Raw genomic sequence first — 18,545 nt, forward strand, 5'->3', positions numbered from 1 at the left:
CCTTCGGTTGTTAGCAGTTCAGTATAAAAGTCATTTCTCTCATATTTCTATAATATAATATATAATTCAACCACTGTTCTCTCAAAGAGGTAAAAAAAACATATAACAATAATAATCTAAGTGTTACAGGGGACATTGTGCTGCAGAATGAGTAATTTTACATGAATATCTTAGCACTTCTACATGCCCACTGCTCAGATAACGTTACATATGGAACTCTTCTTATCATTAGGGTCAATTAAAATCTACAGACAAGCACCACCTAAACAATGGACGTTTTTCCGATGCCACGTGAATGCAGCAGAGCACCGTTCCAAAAAAAACTGCAGCGACACCTAGAGGCCGCTCGGGTGAAATTATCATCACCGACCGCTCTTCGCTACGTGTCCTGCGGCTACGTTGAGCCCAGCTTCCCGTCCAGCAGGAGCAGTCAGCGACTGTCCCGCCTAGAAGCGCGTCTCAGACAATGGGGGAAATCATCCTGCCACGGCGCATGTTCCTCTGGTGCATGTCGCTCATATATCTGGCTGCTTTTGTTTCCCTATATGTCCAGGTGCCAGGTAAGACTCTGCTGTGCGAAAGTCTGTCTCTTATGTCTTTGCTGAGATGTGTTAGCTTGTTAGCCTCTTTTCCTGCGAAGCACCGTCTGGCCGTGTCTGTGGGCTGCAGCCACAAAGCTTTCCCTCCTTTGGCCTAACTTTACGGACTAACAGCTGCTGAGAAAGAGCCAACCTCTTTCCAAACAATCAATAATACTACAGCACCCACAAACCCTCTGTTTTGAACGAGGGAGGGCGTCTTGTTTTAGCAATCCAGCAGAAGCATGAGCAGAAGACGTCGTCCACGCCCATATGCGTTTTAAGGAAATATAAGTACAATACAAGCTGATTTAATTAGTTTCATTTAATAGAGCCAGGCCATTTTATTAGTGCAGGATTTTGCTCATTGCATGTGTCAAAGCACTCCAGAAGTGAAAACACATTTTCAAACTTGCACCCTGTAATTGCCAATGAATCAGATTTGAGTGTACTGTATTTGATTGCAGAATTATTTATGAAAGGGATTAGATCAGTTTAAATAGTGAGACTGATTTACAGAAACAATGATCTTTGTAGTCTCCGGCTGCATGTAACTGTTTTCAAAAATCAAACAGATCAGATAAATAATATTGATAATGATAACGACAGTGAAACAGCACCAGATATTCTCTTATTTATGGGAAGGGAATTATGTTTTGTTTTTGTTTTTTTTTCTAATATTTTTTGGTTGATCTAATTATGGCTGAGTGGTTAGTGTTTCCTCACAGCAAGAAAGGTCCTGGGTTCGCAACCCATCAGGGGCCTTTCTGTGTGGAGTTTGCATGTTCTCCCCGTGCTTGTGTGGGTTTTCTCCAGGTACTCTGGTTTCCTCCCACAGTCCAAAAACATGCATGTCAGGTTGATTGGTGACTCTAAATTGCCCATAGGAGTGAGTGTGAGTGTGTGATGTCTCTGTTTGTTCACTTTGTTGCTTGATGTGTTTGTGTCTATTTCAGGTCTCTATGGTAATGAGGGGCTGTTGCCTGCACGTTGGCAGCTGCGGTACAGCGGTAAGCCCCTGCTGGAACAGCTGCTGTCCTTTCCCACCCTGCTGTGGCTGGGTCCTCAGCTTGGCCTGGACACGCACACCACCATGGAGCTGCTGTGTCTCATAGGGGCTGCTCTGAGCCTCGCCGCCACATTGGTGGAGGCTTTCCGTGACAGTGTGGTGTTTTTCTGCCTCTGGGCCTTGTACCTGTCCATGTACCAAGTGAGTTTGCATGGGAAGTACTCATTATTTATTTGACACAATATTTCCAGTTGTCGTGCTCCTCACTAAAAATGTTCGTCTGCTTCAGGTGGGCCAGGTTTTCCTCTACTTCCAGTGGTGAGTGTTGTGGACAAAACGATGACACAGTCATTTGTAGATGTTCATAGATTATTTATTCTTTTGTCTCTGCTGCTTTGCAGCAACATTCTAAACTAGCATGACAACTCTGTTACACTTCCTCCTTACTGCCTTTCAGGGACAACCTGCTTCTAGAGACAGGCTTCCTTTGTATACTTGTCGCTCCCTTGACATTAATCAGGGGATCCCGACGCGACAGAGAACATGATCGAGTGACCTTCTGGCTGGTCCGGTGGCTGCTCTTCAGGCTTATGTTTGCCTCTGGTGTTGTGAAACTCACATCGCGTTGTCCCACATGGTGGGGCCTCACAGGTGTGTAACAGTGTCTCTGTTTGGGGCGTCTGGGCTTTGTGTCTCATTCTGTGAGATAAGCGCAGTATGGAAGAATGTAAACTGTGTCTGAATATGTTTTAACACATGTGAAGGCAAAATATCCTGTAGTGTGTGTGTGTCTTGGGGCTGCTTATGTGTGGGGAAAAAAGTCCATTGCTACAGTTGAAACCTGTTTACAAAGTTTACAGATTTGGAGTTTTAATTCTTCTCAGATAACAGCTCTATATTCAGGATCTCATCACTTAAAAGTATCTTTCGATCTCTGTTGAACAGCTCTGACATACCACTATGAGACTCAGTGTATCCCCACCCCACTGGCCTGGTTTGCCCACCAATTTCCAGTGTGGTGGCAGAAGCTGAGCGTGGTCGGAGCATTTTTCATAGAGATTGCTGTACCTTTACTCTTCTTCAGTCCGCTGCGTAGGTTGCGACTTGGATCTTTTTACCTGCAGGTGGGTTGAAATTCAAGAGCTTCTCTTTTGATTTTTAATCATTTTGTATTCTTTCTTAATTAAATTAATTACTTGTCTTGTGTGCACTAACCTTAAATGTTATCAGTCAGTTTTAGGCACATTAGACTGTTACTCTGGATAATTATTAGAGGGCAAGTTGTGTTGTTATCTCACAGATATAGCTTCTCTAACTCATCAAACTCATCTTCTAACTGGCTGGGTGCATTAAAAAGAATTCTATTGTTTTTATAACACCCCTGTATAGGTGCTGCTGCAAGTGCTCATCATTTTGACTGGAAACTACAACTTCTTCAACCTGCTGACTTTGACTCTTTGTCTGGCTCTGTTGGATGATCAGCATGTGAACTTTTGGCTGCGCAGGGCAGACGAGTCGAACACCAATGGTATGATAAACACACACTCAAAGCGTCTAAACCAGTGGTTCTCAAACTCCCCCCTTTGGAGAAAGAAAAATTTCCAGGTCCAGGGGCAAAAATCAATATTATAACCATTCTTTTCACTTTTTTTAAAAACAATTAAACATTTAAACATTAAAAAAAAACAACTCAAGATTGCACTGAGACAAAAAATATGAAAAGTGCAATTACCTTGTTATGATTATAACAATAAAGGTAAAAAGAATAAAGATTAATATTGTAACAATATCAGTGGTTTCAAAGAATCCATTATACGTTGCGCATATTTTTAAAACAGTGCAAAAACACAAATATGAAAATATGCAATTGAAGGCTCAACTCACTGTATCTGGGTATTAGTGGCTGCAGTGAGCCACTTACTGACGTGACAGGGGTGTAAAGTCTCCAAGTGTCTCTTCAGTTTATTAGCTTTTCCACTGTGCCAGAGTTTTGAGACACAACAGACTGATCTTATCTTCCTCTCCTACCACATTCACTGAATCCAAAAGTAAGATACGTGTCATGTTTTCTCCTCTTGAACTTTGGTGGAGAATCATCTTTCACATTGGCCGTCACAGTTTCGGAAACGTTGCATGTTTTTCTTTCAGCCCCAGTGAGATACTTGTCCATTGTCCAAATCAACACGTGTCTAGCCAGTGAGAAACATCGGTGAGATGGAATCACCATAGAGGTGGATTTGTTGTTGTATGTCCCTAAAATGGGTTTGGGGTGCTCAGACACCAAAACAATAATTCTGCCTGCTACATGTTCTGACATGAAAGAGGAAAAAAAACCACCCAGTAGCAACCCCCCCCTCCTGGGCAAGCCTCCGAGGAGTTCAAGAAGCACTGGTCTAAACTCTGCAGATATGTAAAGAAGATAAGAAAGAAGACAAATCCTACAATACTAGGTGTTCCCTTCCAAATACATCACACTTATGTATCTATAGGTGGATAAACATAATATTGGAAGTCTGACCTGTTATTTTTCCACTCTGCTATATTTTATCATCAGTGCTATCAGTGTCATGCTCTCTCTCCTGATCAGACTCCAGGCTGTGGTCGTGGCTGTGTTACCTGCTTGAGCTGGTAGTCTGGGCTCTTATGATTGTGGGAACAATTATATGCTTTGACCTGCAGCTGGATACTACGAAGAATGGTATTTCCTCAAGGACAGGTATGTGTGTGTGTGTGTGTGTGTGTGTGTGTGTGTGTTTCTTATATGTATGTAAAACAGTTGTTTGATTTCTGCAGTTTGAGAGTTGAACAGTTTGATTTACTGTCCTTGCAGCATTCACCTTCCACCAGTTTAACCAGTTTCTGAAGACTGTCACAATCCCCTGTGTCTGGATTGGGGTTCTCTCTCTCACCTGGGAGATTATCACAGCCATGTTCAGGTTGGACTCTCCTGTGTGTTATCATGTACATCTGTCATAGTTTTTATATTGCTTGTTGCAGAATTGCCTTTTTTGGAGTTAATTTGCAGTTAATGTACAAAAATAACTTGTGTGTTGCACTTTTGTAGGTGTGCGTGTGTCTCTGGTTTCCTGAAAAGGTTCTGTGGAACCATCCAGTGGACTCTGTTTGCTGCTGCCACTGCTGCAATGTTTACTGTCAGTCTGGTGGGTGCTGTTTGAAACATAGTAGCGGTTGAACTTCGTATTATAAAACTAATTTGCTGGGAATGGTGGTGTGAATGCAAACAGAAAACGAGACCCTTAAGCTCTGTAGCTTGAAGAGTTCCCAGAACTGATTCCCTACAACTGTTTGGTCCGAAAGTGCCTAGACCCTCACTCTGTTTTCTCTTCCAGGTACCCTTCACCTATATTGAGTATGATTCGAATGCCAGGTTATGGCCCGGAGTGCGACGAGCCTACGAGTTGGTGGATCAATACCAGCTGGTCAACTCGTACGGCCTCTTCAGAAGGATGACGGGTGTTGGTGGGCGGCCTGAAGTTGTCATCGAGGGAAGCAACGATGGAGTCACTTGGACGGTGAGAGCTAAAAAAGTGATTGTGGATAAGGGTTCAAATGAGATTTATTTATGCCTGGTAATGAATCACTCTGATCACATTACTGCATATAACCTGGCCTCTTAATATACTCATAGATAAAAAGCAGAACATTGTGCTAATTATTATTAAAAATTGTGCAGAGTTACTGTACTTTTACACTGAACATTATCTATATTAGCATGTTTGTGTTTCTCTTGTAGGAGATTGAGTTTATGTATAAGCCAGGGAACCTAAGTGCATCACCTCCTGTGCTGACACCCCACCAGCCCAGGTTGGACTGGCAAATGTGGTTTGCTGCCCTCAGCACTCATACGCAGGCTCCATGGTTCACAAGCCTCATATACAGACTGCTGCAAGGAAAGAAAGACGGTACGCACCTTTGGCAGCATAGTTCATTTTATTGCAGTCTTGTGTCACCTTTATAACTACTAAAGGACACTGAATCAAATGGTAAAGAAATGCTGCACTGCTTTCATATGGGTTGACACTTTCAAACATGCTGCACTTTTCACTAGAACCAGTGACATCACAGCATCAGATTACTGACAGGAATCTAATTGTGGATCACTGCATAATTAGTGCATTAATGGATCAGTGCATTAGTGCAATTTGACCTCATGCTAATGCTGCGTCAGGGACAGTTTAAATGGCAGTTTCTTCTTTGCAATGTAGGCCGCTGTTAATGTGTAAAATTGGAACACAGTTTCTCTGAAAGAGCGTTAGTATATGATCCAGTACAGCTTGGACCAAAGTTGCAGGTACTTAGTTTTCCAATGACAGAGCAATAAATGTTCTCTCCCCTAAATGATTCAGTGTTAAATAACCATTGAAAAAGTCATTGATTGTTTTTATGTATTACAGGAACAAGCAGATCTCTGAAAGCTTTGTTTTGTGTCCTTCAGTGATAGAGCTGATCCAGACAGATATATCTCAGTATCCATTCCACCAGCAACCTCCTGCCTATCTCCGAGCCCACCGCTACAGATACTGGTTCACTGAACCAAAGGCTGATGGGTCAGTGTGGTCGTCAGGTTTTCTGTCTGTGTGTCAACAAATGCTCCATGATTACTGCCAAATTCAAATTTAACAAACTTCTACCATGATACCATGACTCACTGTTTTCAGCAGTTTTTCCACTAGGTTTTAGGTTTGCATTCTCGTATTTTACCTGTAAACATGTTTTTTAAGGATAACCAAGAAAAAAGGTTATATTCTACATTAAATTGTGAGAATAGTGTTGAACATGCGCGTTGTGGTGCTATCACTCAGGCTTGTGCAAATTAGAAACACACGTTTATTTTGGTACACACACACACGCACACAAATAAGAGAACATTTACTATTTGTTTCTTTGGTAACAGTTCGTACCCACAGCGCTGGTGGAGGAGGATCTATGATGAGGAATTCTATCCCAAAGTGCACCTGGGCAACACCTTCCTGGAGGGCATGCTCAACCATTATGGACTCAAAGTAATGTAGCTTAAAAATGAACATCTTTAATTGCTGTATTACTCTTCTTTTTAGGAACCATGTGTTAATCTCTTAGAATCCACTACTGATTAATATTCGTCTTTATCTCTCTGTAGGACAAATCGCCTCCACGTCGTATGTCCAACACCACTCTTGTCTGGGCAGTGAAGTGGGTGCGCTCTCAGGTCAGAGGTGTTCCTGCCCACATACTAATCTGGACCCTCATTGTCTGCAGTGCTATTGTCTGTCTCCTCCAAGGACTGCGACACAGGAGCGAACACACAAAAAAGAGCTCACTACTTCATAGGGCCCCCATGACTCTGAGTGATCCCACAGAAAATGAATCTGATTCAGATAATCCTGAAAAGTCAGAAGACCATCAGCTAGTGGAGGAGGAGGAGGAGGAGCAGGAAGATGGAGATGACAGTGATGAAGAGGTGGGAGCGGGAGAAGGAGAAGAAGAGGAAATAGACACTGCTGGTGAAGACGAAGTAGATGAGGCACAAGAGGACGATGAGGAGGAAGAAAGAAAAAGAAAAAGATGAGCTTCTTCGAAAAAGAAAGATTTAGTAAAGATGTAGGTAAGCCTACACGGGACTGTTATCACCTTTATAAAATGTTGCCAAAAGTGACCAAAGAAAATATTTTTTGTCTATATGTATTTCCAGATCAGCCAATTTTGCAACATTGATATATTCTAACACTGGGAATAAAAATATAGAATTAAAAAAATCAGGCAGAGAGAGTAAATATGTATCATTCATGTACTGCACCGTTATGTCTCCATGTCTCTTGTGGTGTGTAATTGTGTGTCCTCTTCAGTCTCTTCACAACTTTGCACTAGTTTTCCACATATGTGCCTTTTGTTTCTGTCAGCATTAGAAATAAGAAAACAATCACACAAAACACTGTAGTACTTTTAAAATGTTTTATAAATTAAAATACAGTATAATAATATGTGTTGTGCATTTTATTTTGAAATGCATCACAATCATACAGAGAGAGAGAGAGAGGATTATCATTATACACAAGATATATAGTTTCTCATGATATTTATACATCTTATGGTTTCAAATATCAGAGAAATACATACATCCAATCATTATCTATAACCGCTTATTTCTATTTAGGGTTCTGCTGGAGGGATCTGCTGGAGCCTATCCCAGTTCTAAGGAAAAAATATTCTGTGCTAGCATTTGTGTACAAGCGGTCCCAAATCCAGCAACGTTATTCCAAAGCAGCAACTACGGTGGCCGACAAGGGTAAACGTAACAGCCAAAACACACGGAAGAGAGAAACGCTACAGCGGAAGTGTGCCAGGCCTGTAGGGGGACCCCAAACTGAAGGATGCTGTGAACAAAGTTTGGCTAACTATTACAGAGGCGACATAAAAAAGGTACGTTTTCCGTTTATTTCTTTTTAAAGACTTGGCGGTCATGGTTTACAGTATTATAAAAGTACAGTATTGTAAAAGATGACGACCAAGTGTTTAAAAAGAATTAAACGGAAAACTTACCTTCAGATATCCCACCCTGCAAAAACAACCCCCCCCCCCCCAGCATCCCTCAGTTCGGGGTCCCCCTACAGGCCTGGCGCATTTCCGCTGTAGCGTTTCTCTTTTGCGTGTGTTTTGGCTGTCACGGTGCGTTGCCTTGTCGGCCACCGTAAGCAACACCTCAAGTTATTCTTGAGTTGCTTAACAAATGTAATCATCCTGTTTTTGATAATTTTGTGCTGCTGTTGAATTATTTCTTGTTTATTTTACCACTTCAATATTCCAGGACAGTACTTGTCAATCAGAGACTGGTAGTATGGCTTCAATTTGTCAATGTCGGGCAGATTGGTGGTCTTTGTGTACAGGTCGAATTTGCTGTGGAGAGGAGGGAAGATGAAGCTTCAGGTCAAAGCAGTGAATAGGAAAATATGCAAACTAAAGGGGAAGCTACTTACTTAAACTCTTTTACCCAAGGTAGCATGTGCAGGTCTTTGTCACTGCACAGATGCATATAGTCTCCATGGGAGTGCCAGGGATAGAATGAATGGAATCGAATCATGTACAACCCCTGTAGAGAGACAAAAAAACAGGAGATCTATAACTGAGCCTGTATGCATTCATCTATCCATTATCTATACCCACTTATTCTTAACTCGGGTCACTGGGATCTGCTCTCTTTGGGTGGATGGGGGCCACATAGACACAACAACCTCACACTCACTCCTATGGGCAATTTAGAGTCACCAATCAACCTGACATACATGTTTTTGGACTGTGGGAGGAAACCAGAGTACCTGGAGAAATCCCACACAAGCACAGGGAGAACATGCAAACTCCACATAGAAAGGTCCCTGATGGGTTGCAAACCCAGGTCCTTCTTGCTGTGAGGAAACAGTGCTAACTACTAAGCCACCATGCTGCCCTGTATGCATTCATGAAAATGAAGATAAGCAATTTTACAATATTTTCACATAGTTCGTGTCCCACCAGCTCATGACCAGCCACAACATCAGGACAACTTATTACAAAGACCCCACCCTTCCCCGACACAGACTGTTCACTCTCCTACCCTCAGGCCGGAGGTACAGGAGGGTGAAATGCAGGACTTCCAGGTTAAGGAACTCTTTCTTCCCCTCAGCCATCAGACTTTTAAAAAGTTAACCAGTGAACACAGACTGGCTGAATTTTTTCAAAACAATGTGTGTTTGTGTTCCAGCTGTGACGTTCATTGCCCAGAACAAATGTCACAATCAAGTAATGATTTACTCACTTCCTCAGGGATGGAGCAGTTGTTGAACTTCATAACTCTGTAGAGATACTCTGAAGATAACAGTGGAAAAAAATAGGTACAGCATTGTGGAAAAACACTATAGTATATCATTGTAGTACCATTTTTTATTATTATTTTAAAGGTTGTGGAGGATGTTCGTGTGTGTTACAGCAGTGTTACCATCATGGCCCCAGGACATGAAGACATTGTCAAGCTCACAGCTTGGTTCATATATCCCATATTCAGTACTAAATAAAAAGAAAAACAAGACAAATTCCCTGCACATTACACAATTAGCCTACAGAACAGCAGAGCAGATTACTTGTAGTAGCTTTGCATACAAATACAAAATGTGGCTGTATTTAGTTCTATCCATTTTTAATGGACTAAGGAATTTAAAGTTAAACACTGATAATGTAACATGAGAATAACAACTTGTAGTTTGGATTTTTGTCATCTGGGTTATCCAGGAAGGTGTTGTCTCTGAACACAATTGAGTTTTGAAACTTGCAGCCCACAGGGAAGGTGTCCCCCACTACAGCCCACTGCAGAGTAAACAGACACCTTAATTAATTCTATTTTTCTAGATATATAAATATGTTGAATTAAAGCAATAATCAAAATTAATTAGCAAAAGTGTTGCATGAAGAGATAAGGGATCTAAAAGAGGTCCTAAACAGATGATCAAGAAAAAAGAACAATTAAAAAAATATGACAATAATGTAGAAAATTGAGCTGATATTCTTTGAGGTGCAGGCATCATGGAGCTATAATACAGGTACCAGCTTTCCCTCTGTTGATCCTTTCCCTGTGGTTGTCCCTTACCTGTGGTTCATCCCAAAGAGCCAGGATCTTCCCAACATCATGGATGAGGCCCACCAGGTGGAACCAGTCTGCAGAAGGGCAGTTAATGCAGATTTTTACCAGTTTATTTATTTAGAGTGCATGTGCCCGTACATCATCTTTTAGTCTCGTCCCCTGTGTGGCACCTTTGTCTGGGTGTGCCTGGCGGATGCCCTCAGCAGTCTGGAAGGCATGGTAGGAGTTTGGGAAGTCCACATCAGGATCAGACTCATCCACCAGCTGGTTTAGAGACATGATGGCATCCATCATCCCCATTTGAGCATGGTTGCAGCTGGACCATTCAGAGTGCTAAAGAAAGGCAAAAATCACTGTTTTACTGGAGAGGGTTTTCTTTCTTAAACTTGATAACTTCTGAGCACCTCTGTAAAAAAAAAGTGTTAACATATTTCTTTCTGATAAATTTCCTGAGACAGGGAGACCAGGTTTGCGTTTTATTTTAAAACCGCTTCATGCTTACCCAAATGGGGTAGGTGCTGTAGGTTTTTGTGTGAACAGCCCAAACAAAGGGCAACCAGTGAACAGAAATATAAATGGCACTACTCCCCAGGATATTCTGGCTCTTACTTTACATTATTTCAATATTAACATTAGCCTATAGTAACCGCCAAAAGCCTGAAAACAGCTCCAAAACAGGTGACCATGACTAGGTCTTCTTCAGGTCACATAAGTCAAACAGGAATATTGTCCTTGTGTAACCTTTAAAGGAAAAGAAAATCAGGTTATTTAAACAAAGTTTAGTCCAAGCGCTTTGTGTTTGGCTTTCACGTTAGGACTGAATGACATTTATTTGTTCAGTCAGACAGGACGACTCAGTCTTTCAGAGCAAAATACTAATTCATTAAATACTGCACAAAGAATAAAAATAGGATGATTCAGTGCAAGAGTGCTTGAATGATGTCAGTACCACTGACAAGGTGAGAATTGATCAATCTTCTGTGCACTAGTTGGATTTGCTCCATATTTACTCACCTTTTGCTTCACAAAATCCAGGGTTTGGTGGGTGTGCATCAGTTTATATGTTTTGAAGACACGGCCAAAAATACTTTCAGTCTGAAAAACAGCAACACAATTATACCACCTTAGTTTTATAAAAGGAAGCCAACACTATGTGAAATCCTTTATGGCACAAATCGATTTTTTTACTGGGATGACAGTTTTTGTAGCATTTTGATTACACCTTGGCAGTAATTCTGTCAAAACTCAGCAATTTTTTTTTGTATAAAATTATTATATTTTTCAATACTGTGGATCATAAAGGGTTAATTCATACAGGAAGAGGAGGAAGCGTAAAGCTCCCTCTAGCGACAATGAGGCTGGTCCTTCAAATCACAGAGCTTCTTGAAAACACACTGCATCTTAGACAGTGATGTATAACTATGAGTTTGATAAGACATGGGAGAGTCAGGGCAAATCACCAATCACACTACCGTAAATTATTGATCCACAGTTCACATGAGAAAGACAGAGAGACACAGCTCTGTATCCATCCCTAGCCCTCGCTAACTGAAACAGGGCAGTATGACATGCATTATGTGGCAATCATCAGCTGAAGAGGTACTGATGCTTACCTCAAAGTTCCTGTAATCTTCCATCTTTTTGGAGTCATCTTTCAAGTTTGGCCGATATGCCAGAGATGGGTCGGGACCCTGCATTTGACATAACAGACATTACAAGAAAACATTTGTGGCTTCACATAACACTGAAGCATATTTATATGAGTAAATAATACAATTCTTTAAAACTCTTTAAAAGCCTTGGCGTTTGGTGAAACCACACGTACGATGCTGATGACCCTCATGGCTGACAAAGTCTTTCCTGCTGCTGCTGCTGCTGCTGTTGCGTTGTGGTGCGCTAGTTCTCTGAGCTGACCGTCTGCTTTCCTGCCCATATATACCCTGCAGGTGAAAGTGATAATGCTCTTGACCTGTACTCCAAGACTAAATAAATGCCCAGTCACATTTTAACCAAACCTCATCTAATGGGGTACTGAACCTTGGCCTTGTGTACGTGTATGCTTTTATATTTTTTGTGTTTGTGTGTGTCCTCCACAGGAAGAATGTTGGGTTTTTTTTTCGTAATGAGCAAGTTTCCTGTTGGACTGATGTAGAATGACTCAATAGTGCTTTTACTATACTTATATATTTTACAAAGTGCAGCTGTCATCCATACTTGTGGCTGCACATGGACTACACACATTAAAACTAAATCATTTAGGATCTGGGTATTGATCTAGTTGTGTAAGACTTACAACAAAATCTGTCCAGCAGATTCTCCGTATCAAATGACCTACTTCACCAGTGTGCCCAAACAAGCCTCAGTCAACCTGATAACCTTAAATTTTACTCTCAGCTGGAGGCACTAGACGTCCGCTGTAGGATCCATCTCAGCCGGCTGTCAGGTGCCCCACTCACATGGTACACATTCTGCCTGAATGTGTGAATAAGAAGAAATTCTTCATATTCATCTGCTTTAATTAATGTTTACTTAATTCATCTAAAAATGATATCATGGTTTGTTTATTGGTGTAACCTACATTTGGCTTGTAGCCATACTCTTGCATTTAGAGAGGTCAGTGCCTGGATACCATACACGTACACACACAGCAGCAAATATCTCAATGGGCTGAGTGCATTGCGTCATTCTGATGTTTGTCTGTCCCTGTGAATAACTTTGTTTAACATAAGAAATGTTTAAAAAATAAATAAAAATAAATAATTATAAAAAATTCATGAGACTTCTTTTACAAAACTGGTAAACACTTTTGTGTTTACAAAGCAGCCAAATTATTAGAAAATAAACTTCCTACAAGTCAAGTTCACTTTTGTTTAAACCCAGGATGTGTCCAGGGGTGATGGAGGTGTGGTCCAGCCTTAAAATCTAATTGGGCCACCATAAAAATGTCCCCCAAATGTAATTTTTGGCTCGTTGGAAGCAAATTAAAGGGACAGTCCACAGATTTTGCACATCAGTGTCTGCTTATAGGTTTGGGGGAATGTAGGTATATAGGTGTTAGAAAATTAACTTACCATACATTTTTATCCCACAACTCATGGTGATCAAATTTTGTTTGTTTGCAACATTGGCTTCAGAATTTGAAAAAGAAAGAAAATGTCTGGATTTAGAAAGATTATATTTCTGCTTAAATGATTGGTATCCTTTAAAACAAATAATAATAAAAAAAAAAGCTGTCCATGCATGAGTTTGGCACTGTTATAGTTAGTTGCATAATGCCTTCTGGAGGGGGCGCTCCAAACAAAATGACCTGAATGATGATGTCAGAATGATATCACCCACATTGTCTGTGCTTGAACATAGATTCTGGTGTCAGTCTGTAGAGAAAATGTTTTAATTCATTATTTTATGTTGACAAAGTTAAAGTTTTATGAGATTATTAAGGAAACTCTTCTTTTAAGAAGTGTGCGTGTGTCTATTCGATTAACAATCAATGCCACACTGTAAAATACACATGCAGGTTTGCTTGGAGCTTTATTATACAACACTGTAGTAAATGAAAGCATCAAAGATGTACTGTACTTTGAAGGTGTTTCCAAATGAACATCAAGATTTAGCAAAGTGGGATATTCACAGCGCATTGGTCTCATTAATTTAAATAACACATTTTAAAAATTCAAGTCATATTGAATATAATGAAATAAAGTGCTTTTATGCATTAACATTTGACCTGTAAGATCAACTTCTGGAAACTGGAGACATGCTGAACTTACAAGTGGAGAGAAGCTGAATAGACTGTAAAGCTTTTAATAACACTTTGATAGTCAACATTCACCACAATGCTCACTTGGAATAAGGTGAGTGGAAAAACACCATGACCTTACAAATGACCTTTTTTTTTTTTTACATGACCTTACTGGTAAAGTTGTCTTCTGGCTCACTTGTTAAGGGAGGAAAAATAAGCAATCTGTTAAGAAGTGTGCAGACACATTGTGGAACAGGCTTAGTAGTTATTCTGCCTGATTATCTGCACTGTGGGGTTTTGGGTGAAGTGTTAACTGGGTTTGACTGGATGGTAATCTTGGTTTCTGTCTGCACTGGAGTAAAGCTACTTGTTTACAGGAGAAAAAGGTGCTTTAGAGAGACAAGGTAGATTAGTTCAGAACAGCAGGAACACTACCGGTGATAATAATAGACTTTACTGGTTCACAGTTTCCCTCCTTCATTTACATAATGCCTAAACAGTTATTGTATAAATGGCAAAAAAAATCTAGAACTCTAGTTTCACTGCAGTATATTGATGGTTATGGTAGATAACGCTTAAAGGAATCTCCCGCTGGTGTGTGTGCACACTATGTTACAGATATTCTGGTTTATTACAAATGTATATATTTCTAACCTAATCTTTAGGTCATGATGATGTTGTACCTATCTAAATAATTGCTGAGATCTGGGAAATTGTATATTACAGTCCTGTTGGCAAGTTCACAGGTATCTTGGGTCTTAGCCATAGCTGTGAGGACTGCGAGGGTTGATAGGGGAAGAATCTTGCCTCCTGCTCTGTCCAACCAGCTGGTAGAGACGGTGGCTGAGGTTCTGCACCTGGCAGGTGCCCAGGACACACCTCACCCTCATGACGTGGCCGTAGTGCCTACCTCTGCCACTGCTGGCATGACGACGACCCCGAGACCTGTGCTGCCAGACCGGCACTTTCTGTAACACAGAGTCATTTTGGCCAAAAAATGAGTCGGACAATCTGGGCAGGGGCTCTTTGTGCTGCAGGGCTCTCCAGATGATATGTCTCTCTCCCCTAGTGACATAGTTGTCAACAGCAACAGGGAGATCAGACGCAGTAGGTGTGATGGTCGTGTAAGACGACTTGGGGTATCTAGACGTTCTGGGTAAACTCAACCTGAGATACAGATAAAGAGAAAGAAAAAGCCATTTTAACACTAGAACTGCCAAGGTGTCGTTTTTTTTACCCCCCTCCAGTTTTCAAATGCCTGTAAAATCAGTCAAAAACATTTAAGCATTTCTACAAATTACATTCTGTACAGATATGCACTTCATCACAAAGGTCTGCTGTATGTAAGCTACAGTAGGATTAAGATTTGCTTATGCATTAAGTTTTATTTAGTTATAAATATTTGGATGTTTTGGTGTCAGGCTAAAATTAAGACATGAAACAGCCTTCACTTCCCCCAGAATCTACTACTGACTCTTGCAAGCGAATTCGAATGTTCAAACAATCATCTTTTACGTTTATATGGCAGACCTGTTATATGTATTTTGGTCTTTATGCCTCCAGCAGATACAGAGAAGCGTTGGCATTTTTCATAAGGCCGTGGCAAATAAGGAGAATGATGCCATTTATAACAAAGAATGTATTCAATGATAAATAATGTGAATCAGCAAAATCCTGCCAAAATAATGCCATGGTGGGACATAACCCTAGGAAACATGCGAAACAGCCAGCAGAACACAAACCCACAGGCACAACCATATGAGTTTGGTTTCTGTTTGCAAGGTATTTTTGCAGTTGACCAAAGTCTAGCTGTTCTGGAAGCTTTGAGTCTATTCTCCAGCAGATCAATTTATTTATAAGCAAACTCTATCTGCTGAGGAAGATTGTGTAATACAATCCCAGGAACACATACTAAGTGAGCCTTGTGTTGAAGCTGTTTTTCCTATGTTGAGAAGTACAGTATGATAAGACACTGATAGTAAGGTCATCCTTATTTGTCCAGCAGGTCTGTTTGTTGCACCACACCAGAGGGAGAGCAAACTTCTCTTTTTAAGTGACGTTCACATACTGATATTTACTTGTTTTTCTGCTGTTCAACAGTGGAATACAAATACTGCAACTCTCAGATGACAGACACATGCATCCCTCGTGTGCTGTGTTATGTCGGATCTGTAGGGTATCATTTAAGAGTTGGTTTTATTTAGGCTACCCCTGCCACAGAGAATAAAAATAGTTTATTCTCACTCATAGCAGTATGAATTGAGGTGGACGCTTTTTTTGTTTCCTGCACTTCCTACTATCTCTTCTTTCTCGTTCGCTGCCACCCGCCCTCGTGTGTGTCCTGTATGGTTCTACCAGGGTGTGAACCTGTGGAGAGTCTAAGGGCAAAAGGAGCTTCTCTAACATTCCTCCCAAGTTAAGAGCGCAGCATGGGGCTCTTCACAGAGGTGCCAAGCACTCATGCACTTTCCTGACGTGACGCCTCAAAACTGCTTTTTGCTCAAAGGAGACTTTTTTTTGTCCTGTCAGATCCCCCACTGGGTCTATTCATTACATTTCCAATTTTCTCTCCCTGTCCTTTCTAAATAACTACAGGATTTAATTTAAAATTTAATCTTTCTTTCTTTTACTTTTCATTTGTGAAGTGCTAGCAGCAGCATTAAGTTACATCTGTCAGTGCCAAAATACGATCCTCGCTCTTCCTCTTTAGCTAAGGATTTTTTTGTATTTTTGTCAACACCTGCTACCCACTATGAGGTTTTATTTTTTAAACAATTGCAATTTGAAACTTACCGTTGGGTATTTAACTTCAGAAAGAAAAAAAAATGATTCTAAAATAGTTTTACTGTATAGCATATATGCAGAGATAAGTAGATGGAGTTACATGTAATAAATCTTACTATTCCATGTCAATATATTACAGACACTCTTTTGCACTTGTACTATACGGTGACTGTATCCACATTAATAAGAAATTTGTGTAATAACACCTGGAAAAATGATATAAGCTTCATATCCCATTCCCACACTGTCTCACATATAAACACAGCATAAAATCGAAGTCTTGCCTAATAAGATCCAGAGAGGCTACTGGAAAATAAGCTTCATGATGCACGGATGGGTCACATTATCACATCCTACTGTACTGTACAGATGGCTGTCCACTGAGTGTGTGTGTGTGTGTGTGTTTGTGTGTGTTGTAAGAGTCTACTTTATTCAATCTGTGGCTTGTTTGCAGCTAGGCCCCTCGGTATGCGCATGTATCCTTGTTCCAAATCCCACTAAATCACCCCTAACCTCTGTCTCACCTCCTGCTGCTGAGAGGAATTACCCCATTGTGTTCTTGGACCTTATTCTCACATTAATGCCTGCCAGATGGTAAGATACAGATCTTTAATGTTTAACCTTTAATTAATTGACTCTATTAGAACGTCCCAGATACACAACGCCTTGTTTTTTTTTCCCCCATTAAAAGTCGAAAGCTATTTTTGTATATATTAATGAAAAACTGAGAGAAGCACTGAATGTGGTTCTTAAATAAATTACTTAGACGATTAATCTCAATTATTTGCAATTTGGCACAACTTTTCTACTCAGATTGGAAAATATAACAATAATAAGATAGAGGCTAGAGGCTGCTTAGGAGCCAGCGTTACCTGTGTCTGTGAGGGAGGTTCTGCAGAGTTGAAGCTCGGGACTGGATCTCCAGAGGCAGGAGGCCGAGCAACAGGCACAGGCATGCCGGCAGCAGCGCACACATGGCGGCGCAGCGGAGAGACGCGCTGTCCGGGGAGAGACGGATATTCTAAATAGGATTTTTAAAGAAAGAGTTGGATAAAAACGATATCAAAATCCAGTCAGAGCTGATTCTCTAACAAGTAAATTGTCCCTTAGAGATGAGTGACACTGGCAGCATCCTCAGTCTGCGAGGTTGCATCCATCCGCACACTGACCTCAGCTTTAATGAGAAAATCCGCAGGAGAACTCTAAACGCGCATCTCGCATCGACAGCGACTGGAACTTGAACCATGAGTTGAGGGAGGAGGAAGAGGAGGGGAAGGAGGAGGAGAGAAGGAGGAAGGCCAAATCAAACCTCAGGAACTTCACATCATTTTAGTTCAATAAAAAAGATGGTGACCATATAGGTTCCCTGATGCACTTAGAAATAAATCTGTTGAAGCCATCTTTAACACAGAAAGGTCACTGTATCTGAAATACACTCAGCAGATTTTGCTTACAACAACATTTTTACATCTTTATCTAGTGTCACAGCAGAGAGTGTCAAGGTCTGCTTTTCATATGTCTGTTAGACCTAGAGAGCATTAAAGGCTATTGCCAAACAGACATTTCACAGTTTATGCAGTAAAAAGCTCTGTCGGGTTGATTCGTACCCTTGCGCCCTTTTAAAAAGTTCTGCCTCTGAGGTGGGAGCAGGTTCTTGACATTTGTAATGTCACCTACAAAAACTGACATTCATCTTTACAACTGAGCAGAACATTCAGTCACAACAAAAACAGAAAACGAGGGACCATTAGTGGACATCATGTGACCAGTGGATTCATACACAAAAGGTTTTCTTATACAGTATTAACAGCATTTAACCAGCTT

The 18,545-nt window shown here is 40.8% G+C and overlaps 3 protein-coding genes across 3 annotated transcripts; 1 reads left to right on the forward strand and 2 right to left on the reverse strand.

Moving 5' to 3' along the window:
- The first annotated feature begins 360 nt into the window (after positions 1–360).
- Positions 361–7,540, forward strand: lmf2a (lipase maturation factor 2a). The gene is made up of 14 exons (XM_026310381.1): positions 361–560; positions 1,535–1,788; positions 1,877–1,905; positions 2,045–2,238; positions 2,533–2,711; positions 2,977–3,115; positions 4,175–4,303; positions 4,418–4,523; positions 4,652–4,748; positions 4,938–5,120; positions 5,342–5,510; positions 6,044–6,155; positions 6,503–6,611; positions 6,728–7,540. Exons 1-14 carry the CDS (start codon positions 467–469, stop codon positions 7,154–7,156), a joined length of 2,223 nt encoding a protein of 740 aa, XP_026166166.1. The 5' UTR covers positions 361–466; the 3' UTR covers positions 7,157–7,540.
- Positions 7,541–8,352: 812 nt separating this feature from the next.
- On the reverse strand, positions 8,353–12,073 carry miox (myo-inositol oxygenase). The gene is made up of 10 exons (XM_026311951.1): positions 12,021–12,073; positions 11,809–11,886; positions 11,210–11,290; positions 10,366–10,528; positions 10,202–10,269; positions 9,812–9,921; positions 9,557–9,624; positions 9,377–9,426; positions 8,562–8,674; positions 8,353–8,481 (listed from the first exon to the last, which is right to left on the reverse strand). The coding sequence occupies exons 1-10, from the start codon at positions 12,036–12,038 to the stop codon at positions 8,373–8,375; spliced, it is 858 nt and encodes a 285-aa protein (XP_026167736.1). The 5' UTR covers positions 12,039–12,073; the 3' UTR covers positions 8,353–8,372.
- Positions 12,074–14,695: 2,622 nt separating this feature from the next.
- adm2b (adrenomedullin 2b) lies at positions 14,696–17,697 on the reverse strand. Its single transcript, XM_026312138.1, has 2 exons — positions 17,594–17,697; positions 14,696–15,104 (listed from the first exon to the last, which is right to left on the reverse strand). The coding sequence occupies exons 1-2, from the start codon at positions 17,695–17,697 to the stop codon at positions 14,696–14,698; spliced, it is 513 nt and encodes a 170-aa protein (XP_026167923.1).
- Between the last annotated feature and the right edge of the window lie 848 nt (positions 17,698–18,545).

Source organism: Mastacembelus armatus, chromosome 6, assembly GCF_900324485.2.
Source record: "Mastacembelus armatus chromosome 6, fMasArm1.2, whole genome shotgun sequence".
Lineage (NCBI taxonomy): Eukaryota > Metazoa > Chordata > Actinopteri > Synbranchiformes > Mastacembelidae > Mastacembelus > Mastacembelus armatus.